At 37.3% G+C, this 11,115-nt stretch overlaps 1 protein-coding gene and 1 non-coding gene across 2 annotated transcripts; one reads left to right on the plus strand and one right to left on the minus strand.

Moving 5' to 3' along the window:
- Positions 1 to 70: 70 nt before the first annotated feature.
- mrps25 (mitochondrial ribosomal protein S25) lies at positions 71 to 3,168 on the minus strand. Its single transcript, XM_042762946.1, has 4 exons — positions 2,955 to 3,168; positions 2,513 to 2,618; positions 2,335 to 2,422; positions 71 to 447 (listed from the first exon to the last, which is right to left on the minus strand). Exons 1-4 carry the CDS (start codon positions 3,090 to 3,092, stop codon positions 255 to 257), a joined length of 525 nt encoding a protein of 174 aa, XP_042618880.1. The 5' UTR covers positions 3,093 to 3,168; the 3' UTR covers positions 71 to 254.
- A 6,904-nt stretch (positions 3,169 to 10,072) lies between these two features.
- trnas-cga lies at positions 10,073 to 10,154 on the plus strand. Its single transcript has one exon. It is a non-coding gene; the product is annotated as a tRNA-Ser (tRNA).
- The last annotated feature ends 961 nt before the right edge of the window (positions 10,155 to 11,115 follow it).

Genomic DNA, 11,115 nt, shown 5'->3' on the forward strand with positions numbered 1-11,115 from the left:
ATGAAACTGTGGTGAGAATTTTCTTTAGGTATTAGTTTTGTAGGTATTCACTCAAGAATAAATCACCAAATTTTTGGATTTATTTTTTTATTTTTTGCAGGTTTATCAAACAAGTCTGCTTAACAGTCAGTCTAAGTGAAAGTCACAAACATCAAAGCGTGTTCATCTCACCCACCAAAAACCTTTAAGATTCTTTTTATTTATTTTTTTTTTTTAAGCGTCCAATGCGTTTTCACATTTGTTTCACACAGCATCTACTCATCAGAGGCTGCTGCCAGTTTAGCCCTGTATTTGCCAGTCATCTCTTTGGGAAGTGGGACAAAACCAGGATGAGGAACTTGACCCTCCACTTCACTGATACACTCCCGCAGGAAATATCTCTTGGGCCCAAAGTTAGCAGGGTTAGACAACTCCATTTTAGCCAGAGCTTCAGCTTCAAGAACTTTACTGATAAACTGGATGAGGAAATATCTCTTGGGCCCAAAGTTTTGATGGTTAGTCATCCAGCTGATGATACTATGAGTGTATACTTTATTAGATCAATTTATTTGAAAATTATAATATATATATTTCAAAATTATTATTCTTCAAAAAACAAAAAGTAAAACACAAAGCCAGCACTTAAATGGCAAGCTGTTTCAGGTATCAAATTAGGTTATTTGTTACTGAGCCCTGTCACTGTGGAGCAACAGATTAGATTTTCATTTTTTTTTTTATTAAAGCATTGTATTCCTATTCATTTTGTTTAGTTTTGTTATTATGTGTCCGATTTGCATTTTTGAGCATCTAAAGGTTGCAGTGCAGAATTCCTAGCACACACACACGTATTTAGAGTGATTATATAAACCGTTTGGTTAGCGTGGTCTGTGGCAGACTTTTCTTCATGTCAGGGCAACAATTTAATATTAATATTAACAAGAAGTTAATATCAAGTGACTTAAACTGTAGAGACCATTAGGTTATTTTTTGCTCTGTTTCGCCAACAAAAATAGTTCCTATCAAAGCGATGTTGTGCATCTCTGCAAGCAACACACAGCAGTGTTTTGTTACTGCATGAATTTACTTTTTTTTTTTTAAGTATAGGTTGAGTCAATGATTCATTGGCCCATTCATAAAAAGTTTCTTTGTTCCTGAATGAATCAGCTGTTTTAATCAAATAGCAAATCAAAAACAAACCAAATGTTTCATTTTTAAAAGTGTCATCAAAGCGTCTATCATTACATATTTCTATATTCCAAATTTAATATTTAAAAAATGAATCTATAACATTATTTAGGCAATTTGTAAGTGTAGTGTATATGCATGCTCCTTAAAAATATAGTGTTATGCACAAAAACATCTGTATTCTGTAAAATAGGTCACATCGCTTCCAGTTCGGGTCTTCTGTGTATGCTTAGTTAAATATATGGCTGTTTTACTCAAGATACCTACAAAGGAGATTCCAAAGATGATCGGAACTGATGTTCATCACATATGCAGATATTGATATCTAAAAGTGTTTTATTTTTCTTCTTCTCTCGAACATTGTGAAATTATAATTGAATAAAATGGCAAAAATAATAACAACTAGCTAGGTTAGCTGATATATTGAATCAAATTAGCAAGTAAGGTCAAAATTTCAAGAGGGTTACTAATGGGTATGTTTAGGGTTAGGGGATGGTGAGGACAATATTTAAATATATAGCAATTATACAACTAAATAACTTAAAAACAATAATACAAATACAGAACTGAATAGCAAGTGCTATAAAAGAGTATAAACTGCTAATACATATATGCATGCAATAAATATACAAAACAAAACAACAACAAAAAAACTGTAGGGTCCTAGGAATGCGGTCCTGAAACTGCAGTCTCCAGTATTTCAGGAATACCCTACTCGGATATCCACTCCTAAATCTGCCCCTGGACGGTGCTGTGGGGTTTACCTCAAGGCAGATTTTTTTTATTTAATTGTTTAACTAAAAGCATTTAAATTAAACTTGAAAAATAAAGTATGATCATTTTGATATGCTTCTTTGGTAATTGATCAAGTAGACTTGCTGGAACATAATATTTAACACAAATTTAGCAATCATGCCTTACTTTTTAGACATATTAGTTAAATTCTTAAGGGATGTACTCTTTTATGCTGAGTACTTTATTAACAAAAAATTTATTTATTTGTATCTCTAAATCACATAAACACTACTTAATGTAGTAACCTTAGAGAACGGCACCAGTAATGCCAAGGCTGTGGGTTCGATGAATGAGCTGATTCAAGCTATACATTGAACGCAATAAGTTGCTTTGGCTAAAGGCGTCAACCAAATGCACAAATGTAAATGTACTTACTCTGACTTGCCAAGGATCATCTTCACGTGGTTCGTAATTTCTTTGTGGTCTTTTCCTTCTACGTCCACCAACACTTGCTCTCCATCATCTAACACAGTGTTAAAATGAGAAGATATAACCTATCACAGCACGTGAAAACAATATTGAAAATAAAAAAATAAACAAACATATGACTTACCGAGGTAAAATCGGAGAAAGGGTGAGGGTGTCATGTTTTTGAACATCATTATTTGAACCCAGGGGTTTTTGTACTGGATTTGAGGGATATTGAAGAACACAAATTCCTGTCAAACAATATCACACATTAACATCACGCTTCTCAAGCACGGCTGACTGTAATTATAGCCACTCTTTTCCTTTTTTTTTTGTTCTTCTACAACTTATTCTTGATTACATGTAGCTAATGTTTTTCTATTCGCATTTTATCTGGTTCTAACTATTTTAAATTACTGCAAATATTCAAATAGCCTACTTTGTTTCAGGTTGTTTAAAACACAAACAGTATTTTTGTCTTTGGCAGTGAGACGAAATGTGGACAGTGAAAACAAAACACTCTTTCAATAAAACAATTCTTGAAAAATAAATAAAAATAAAGTCAACTATTGATGTTCATGTTTTACTGACCTTGCTCCTTCACTCAGATCTCCATGTGTGTTATAATTGACAGTCATAATATTCACAGATTTTTTAAACACGACTTCTCCTTTCTGCAGATACTCCAGTGTCCTCCGTATGGGGAATCTTCCCTTCATCGGCATTATTAAAGTATTAATTTGTCTCAATTAAATGAACCAGAGACCTCATCCCAAAATACCAGCTCATGCTGCTCCTGCTTCGCGTTTATTGACGTCTTCTCAATCGAAACACACCGTCTACCGCCAACTAGAGGGCTGGAGAAGAGTGAACAAGCGCTTAGCATGCAGTCATGGCCAAAAGTTTTGCCAGTGACATAAATTTTGTGTTTTGCAAAGTTTGCTGCTTAAGCTGTTGTGATGTTCATTCTCATAGTTTCTAGATTATTGTGTCGAGTGATCAGATGCCTTTTAAATAATTGCTAAAAGCTTCATTGGCCAAAAAATGCACTTTTCACAATAAAACAAATTTCACTTTTTTTTTTTTATCCTGACACAAAATGACCAGCTAACATCGACTGACGAAAATGTGAATGAGTATTAGTCAGGTGAAATCACTATCATACTAAGATTGTATTGTTCAATAAAAGTAGGGACGAAGTGCTTATAATCATTGTGTTCTTGTTAACATCTGCACACACAGTGAGCCCAAGACTCCTGGACAATGGCCTGGTGTCAAGAAGGGTAGCAAAGAAGCCACTTCTCTCCAAGAAAAACGTCAAGGACAGACTGAAATTCTGCAGGAAGTACAAGGATTGGACAGCAGAAGACTGGAGCAAAGTTATTTTCTCTGATAAAGCTTCCTTCCGATTGTTTGGGACATCTGGAAAATCGATTGTTCAGAGAAGAAAAAGTGAACACTACCATGAGTCCTGTGACGTGCCAAAAGTGAAGCATTCTGAGACCATCCATGTGTGGGGTTGCTTTTCTACCGAGTGAGTGGGCTCTCTCATAATTCTGCTCAAAAACACTGCCATGAATGAAGAATCGTATCAAAACTTCCTGCAAGAGTGACTTCTTCCAACAATCATTGAGCAGTTTGGTGATAATCCGTGCATTTTCCAGCATGATGGAGCACCATGTCACAAAGCAAGAGTGAGAAAGAAATGGCTCAAAGATCATTACATTGAAATTTTGAATCTGTGGCCAGACAACTCCCCAGATCTCAGTCCCATAGAGAACCTGTGGTCAGTCCTCAAAAGGCGAGTGGACAAGCAGAAGCCCACAAATTTTTGATCAACTCTTTTGCAAAACACAATTTAAGTCAGGAGGTTTCTCCAGAGATGTTTCTTTCCGAACATTTCGGCCGTATGCACATAAACTGACAGTCATCACTGATAAGCTACTACTAAATATTGTAGAAACTTAATTTTCCGTAAAGTTGCTTTGCAATGATTTGTATCGTAAAAAGCGCTATACAAATAAACTTGAATTGAATTGAACTGAATTGAATGTTTGACTGGGTTAGACTGTAAATCGAGTGTAATTGATTGATTCAAGTGTAAATCAGACGGTTCATCACAATACGATATGATATCGATTCTCATACCCAGTGATATGATATTTGGCAATACCTAAAAAGAAATCTACCATACATTTTCGATACGTTTCGATCGTAATTGTAAAAAAGTATGTTCTATATAGTATGTGTGTGAATGCTATCTGGATGTACTACAGTCGCCATGTTGTTATTGTCACATGACCTACCAGCTTCAGTTGCGTCGCTTCACTGCCGTTAACAAATCCTCTTCCGTGGCATCATGAGATAGTAAAATGTCCATCATATGCACACTTCAGAATCTTTTATTATTATTAGGGGCCAAGCACCGAAGGTGCGTAGGTACCTATTGTATCCGTTGGTGTTATTATTTTTCTTCTTCTGTTTCTTCTTCTTCCGTTTCTTCCACTCTTGAGTCTATGGCAGCCCATAGAACCGCTTGTGAGAAAGTTGTGAAATTTGGTACACTGATAAAGGACAGTCTCATCATTAACCATAGAAAATGTGGAGTGTCTCTGGACTCAAACTCTCTAGCGCCACCACTTGTTCAGCGTTTCACTCATGTTTATGCTAATAACTTTCAGCACAATGCCCTGACGGAGCCTGAGAAGTTTCAAGCCAGTGCCACCTAGTGGTATAAATCAAATATTCACATGCTTATAACTTTGGTCGACTTTTCACGGTAGTCACCTTTTTAGACTCCAGAATCCTTGCCGAGTCCAGTGATACCAAACATGCCAGGGCTTAAAAAACATTTACCAATATCTTACAAACCGATCAACACAAAACCACCGTAGGAAATTTGGAAACATAGCGTGCTGGCTGTATGCTGATGCCCAACTGCCAAAAGTTTGATTGTAAGTGGCAAAAAAATGTTGACAATCAGTCATTTTTTTTTTCTGTTCTTATATATAAAAATGTCTTTAACTTCAAAACAAAATGAGATATTTTCACCAAATTTTACACACATATGTATGGGCAAACTCTAGATTGTGCCTTTTGGTGGTGCTATAATTGAACAAAACATGAAATTGCCATTGACTACAATAGATTATTATGATATAAAATGCTATATTTATAATATAAAATGCTATATTTTACGAATGCATAATGTACCATTACAAAACTTTGTATGTACCATTGTATGAGACCATGACCTAAAAGTACTCAAAAAGTTTTGAGACAGTGCCACCTTCTGGTCAAAAGTTATAATGAAATTTCAAATAAATGCTAATAGCTTTCTGTGAATTTTGCCTATTTTAATTAGACTGGTATTAAACGATTCCTTGGGTCATGCTGAGAACAGTGATAACAATGTTGCCATAGTCAGCAAAAACTTCCTTGTCCGCCATTTTGATTTTCTTTAAAAACGTATTTCGAACTCCTCCTAGACCGCTGGTCCGGTTTTCACCAAAATCGAATGAAATTGAAGGGTGGGCAGGGGAGCACCAATAATCCTTTCAGCAGTCCGAACCGTTCTCTGTAGTCTTCTGATGTCTGATTTTGTAGCTGAACCAAACCAGACAGTTATTGAAGTGCACAAGACAGACTCAGTGACGGCTGTGTAGAACTTTTTCAGCAGCTCCTGTGGCAGATTAAACTTCCTCAGCTGGCGAAGGAAGTACAACCTTTGTTGGGCCTTTTTAACAGTGGAGTCAATGTGATTGTCCCACTTCATGTCCTGAGAGATGGTGGTTCCCAGGAATCTGAATGATTCCACTGCAGCCACAGTGCTGTTCATGATGGTGAGTGGGGGGAGTCCAGGGGAGTTTCTCCTGAAGTCCACGATCATCTCCACTGTTTTGAGAGTGTTCGGCTCCAGGTTGTTAAGACTGCACCAGACAGCCAGCTGCTCAGCCTCTTGTCTGTAACCAGACTCGTCACCATCCTGGATGAGCCCGATGACTGTAGTGTTGTATGCAAACTTCAGGAGCTTGACAGAGGGGTCTTTTGGAGGTGCAGTCGTTGGTGTAGAGGGAGAAGAGCAGTGGGGAGAGAACACATCCCTGAGGAGCGGCAGAGTTGGTGGGGCGGCTGTTTGACATGAATTTCCCCAGTCTCACTAGCTGTTGCCTATCTGTCAGAGAGCTGGTGATCCACTGACAGACAGAGCTAGGAACAGAGAGCTGGGTCAGTTTGGTCTGGAGGGCTTTTGGGATGATGGTGTTGAAAGCCGAACTAAAGTCCACAAACAGGATCCTCACATAAGTCCCTGTTTTGTCCAGATGTTGCAGGATGAAGTGCAGTCCCATGTTGATGTTGATAAATTCCTCAACATATCCAATAGCTCAGAAAAACTGGATGGTGTAACAGAAACTATTGACTCTCTCTTGTCTAGCACTTTAGACACAGTTGCTCCTTTACACTTAAAGAAGGTTGAGGAAAACAGTTAGACACCGTGTTATAATGAGCACATTCGTGCCTAAAGAGAGCAGCCTGAAAAATGGAGTGCAGCTGGAAGAAAACAAAACTAGAGGTATTTCATATTGCATGGAGGTAAAGTATTCTACATACAGAAAAGCCTTAAAAATGGCAAGATCTGCTTACTTTTAATCACTTTTAGAAGAAAACAAACACAACCTCAGGTATTTATTCAATACAGTGGCTAAATTACGTTAATATTAATCTCTTTTATTCTTATTCCGAGGTCACCGTAGCCATACGGATCCAGTTTGTACCCAGATCAGATGTTGGATCAGCACCTAGAGATGACCTCTACAGCCCTGAATGTCAGCAGAGACCATGTCAGCTAGACAGAACCCCTGGTAAGACCTTTTCAGCCATCGGCTCAAGACCACGAGAACCAAACTAGTTCAGCTCAGTCTGATGTGCATTGCAGTCTGGAATTAAACCACACCATGCTGGTTTCGTCTGTCCAGAGGAGAACTGGCCCCCGACTGAGCCTGGTTTCTCCCATTTTTTTTTTTTTTCTTTATTTCTGTCACTGGTTTTGGTTCCTTGTCACTGTCTCCTTTAGCTTGTTTAGTACAAAGGACTCTCATTACTTGAAGGACAACAGACTTCACATCAAGGAGGCATTGGTTAAGCAGGACATTGATGCTAAAGCTAAACTGTAGCCGCTGGTCAAGGTGCAGTGCACTAGCTAACATTGTTCGGGAGGCAGACACACTCTTGCAGTTTAAATCTAGATTATATGACCATCTCTTTAACCTGGCTTACACATAACATACTAATACACTTCTAATAAACAAATCCGTTAAAGGATTTTTATGCTGCATTAATTAGGTAAACCGGAACCGGGAACACTTCCCATAACACCCAATGTACTTGGTACATCACTAGAAGAATGGCATCTACGCTCATATTAGTCTGTTTCTCTCTTATTCCGAGGTCACCGTAGCCACCAGATCCAGTCTGTATCCAAGTCAGAGGGTCACTGCAGTCACCCGGATCCAGTATGTATCCAGCCCAGATTGTGGATCAGCACCTAGAAAGGACCTCTACAGCCCTGAAAAACAGCGGAGACCAGGACAACTAGAGCCCGAGAGACAGGCCCCCTGTAAAGACCTTGTCTAAGATGACCACTGGGACAAGACCACAGGAAACAGATGATTCTTCTGCACAATCTGAATTTGCTGCAGCCTGGAATTGAACTGCTGGTTTCGTCTGGTCAGAGGAGAACTGGCCCCCCGACTGAGCCTGGTTTCTCCCAAGGTTTTTTTCTCCATTCTGTCACCGATAGAGTTTTGGTTCCTTGCTGCTGTTGCCTCTGGCTTGCTTAGTTGGGGACACTTCATTTACAGCGATATCGTTGATTTGATTGCAAATTATTACACAGATACGATTTAAACTGAACTGAGCTGCATGATGACATCACTGAATTCAATGATAAACTGCCTTTAACTGTCATTTTGCATTATTGACACACTGTTTTCCTAATTAATGTTGTTCAGTTGCTTTGATGCAATCTTTTTTGTTTAAAGCGCTATATAAATAAAGGTGACTTGACTTGACTTGACAGTGCGGACTTATGAAGCAAAGCAAAGTTGTTCCTCACTTAGTTTTTTTTCTTCTTCTTTTTTTCATCTCTCTCTTTCTTTTTTTCTTTACATAAGTTGTATCTAGTTACCTAATTGCACTTTAAATCTTAATCAGGCCTATAGGGTTAACGCTCACTCATGTAAGCTTTGGAATACGGACCTAAGATTGGTCTCTTTTTAAAAAAGAGCATCAAGCAGTAATGTGAAAGCATTACAAGTTCAAATTTACTGTAAAGAAAATGTACTGTATATTTTTTTTATTTTATATAAAACAACTATTAACCAAAACATTTTGGAATATACAAATTGCTATAAAATTAAAGCCATATGTCTAAATAAGTTATGATGCCAATTTAAAGTTGATGGCACATCACTTGAGGTTCCTGTGAGATTTTGTGTTGGTGTTTCTTAGTCCGTGATCTTTTGAACGAAGATTGTCTTTTATATACCTATGGCGAATTCTTTAAAAAATTAAATTTGCCTGTCATGCCTAGAGAATTTGCCATTGTTTTCAACACTATACCTACAGGTGTTATTACATTGTTTAGAGGTTTTGGGGGGAATCAGTTTGTTTTACCACCTCTGTCTGATCCCATCCAAACATTTGTGGGCAAGATTTGTTTGGTTCCATCCTCAATAAGTCAATTTGTGCTCTCTTTCAAAGAGATATTGTTACCAAACCTTACGTGATTATGTACTGGAACAGTTTTGTCAACATTTTAGACTGGAAGAAAGTTTGGTTATTGCCACATAAATATATTATTGTGAATAAAGTTAGAGAAGTCTCTTTTAAATTAATTCACAGATTTTATCCAGCGAATAGCTGTCTAAAAATGTTTAAGCCTGATATTGTCATGAAATGCAATTTTGGTAAAATGGACCAGATGAAACTACTGTACATCTGTTTTGGAAATGAAACTATACCAACATTTGCAGATATATTATTGATTTTGTGTACCCTCGTTTTTCTTTATTTTGGAAAGATTTTTTTATTTGGTTTTGTTAATATTGAGAAAAACATTGAAAAAGAATTTTACCTCATACATCTTTTACTACTTTTAGCGAAATTTCATATTCATAAATGTAAATTCTCTAATCTCTAATTCTCTAAATTCTCTAAGTTATTCTCAGTGAATTTCACCAATACCTTAAAACACTTTCTGTATCAAAGAATGTCAAAGCAAGGGAAACATTATCTATTTGTGTTCATTTTAAAATCCCCATTTAAATCTATGCTAAATAATGTTTTTTATTTATCTATTCATTATTATTATTATTTTAATTGGTTATCTTTTTTTCCCCTTCTTTTTTCCTCTGGTAGATCTTATTCTCTCTTATTGTTATCTCTTTAATGAATATTTTCTGTACATTCTGTATTGTTTCATTATCTATTTATTTTTTTTTTATTTTTTGTTTTTTTTTATTTTTTATTTATTTTTTTTTTTTTTTTTTTTATTTTTATATATATACATAATATTATATATATATATATATATATATATAAATTTCTACATTTCTTTCACAATATTCTTTCTATCACAAAATAACCACCAAATATAGAACCTTGAGACTCAGACCCTTTCAACCATGGGCAAATTCCAAACACAGTCACGGTGGCCGAGAGGTTAAGGCGTTGGACTCGAAATCCAATGGGGTTTCCCCGCACAGGTTCGAATCCTGTTCGTGACGATATTTTAGGGGAAGTCGTGGCCTAATGGTTAGAGAGTCAGACTCCCAATCGAAGGGTTGTGAGTTCGAGTCTCGGGCCGGCAGGAATTGTGGGTGGGGGGAGTGCATGTACAGTTCTCTCTCCACCTTCAATACCATGACTTAGGTGCCCTTGAGCAAGGCATCGAACCCCCAACTGCTCCCCGGGGCGCCGCAGCATAAAATGGCTGTCCACTGCTCCGTGTGTGTGTTCTCTGCTCTGTGTGTGTGCACTTCGGATGGGTTAAATGCAGAGCACTAATTCTGAGTATGGGTCACCATACTTGGCTGAATGTCACGTCACGTCACTTTCACTTTCACTTTCACTTTCAGAAGTGAGCATCCCTATGCCCTACTCCCTTTGAAGGGCCCTTGAAGTGTGTTCTTTGAAGTGTGTAGGGCATTACTGTCTCGTATAAGCGTTTGGAACTCCCTTGACAAAAGGAATGACTGACCAAGTGTTACCTTGACAAATTTGCGCGTGCGTGCAGCACTCAGCACTCCATCAGTTGTTGCAAATAAATACTTCTTTTTATTTATTATTTTATTCAAATATTGGCTAATTGTGTCTTATTTACTATTAAACTTTTTCAATCTAAACTTGCTTAAATTACCGTTTTGAATCATATTTCTATCACTGACAAAAAATATTTTTCTTACATTAAAATAGACAAATTTAATTAGCCTATTCTGTTTACATTTGTATGTAAACTCAAAATCAACCCCAACTTTGCTTTAAAAAGCATGCAAGATCTCCTAACTGAAGATCACATGATCACAAACGGAGATCACTTCCGTGAAGTGACCATCTCATGTTACCTTCGCTAACGGACATCTGGAAGGGCCCTTTGTGAAGGGATTCAGTTGTTTACTTTCATTTCATCCCTACAAATGGCGTCCCCTTCCCGAAGTGCCCTTCAAGGGCACAAAAAAGCCGTTTGGA

The sequence above is a fragment of the Cyprinus carpio genome, chromosome A8 (assembly GCF_018340385.1).
Source record: "Cyprinus carpio isolate SPL01 chromosome A8, ASM1834038v1, whole genome shotgun sequence".
Lineage (NCBI taxonomy): Eukaryota > Metazoa > Chordata > Actinopteri > Cypriniformes > Cyprinidae > Cyprinus > Cyprinus carpio.

Bases quoted from the DNA above. Each gene is read 5' to 3' on its own strand.
- mrps25 (XM_042762946.1), bottom strand. From the start codon at position 3,092: ATGCCGATGAAGGGAAGATTCCCCATACGGAGGACACTGGAGTATCTG. The intron at 2,619-2,954 runs GTAAAACATGAA...ATTGTTTGACAG, and splicing joins TGAGTGAAGGAGCAAGGTCA to GAATTTGTGTTCTTCAATAT. The intron at 2,423-2,512 runs GTAAGTCATATG...ACACTGTGTTAG, and splicing joins CTTTCTCCGATTTTACCTCG to ATGATGGAGAGCAAGTGTTG.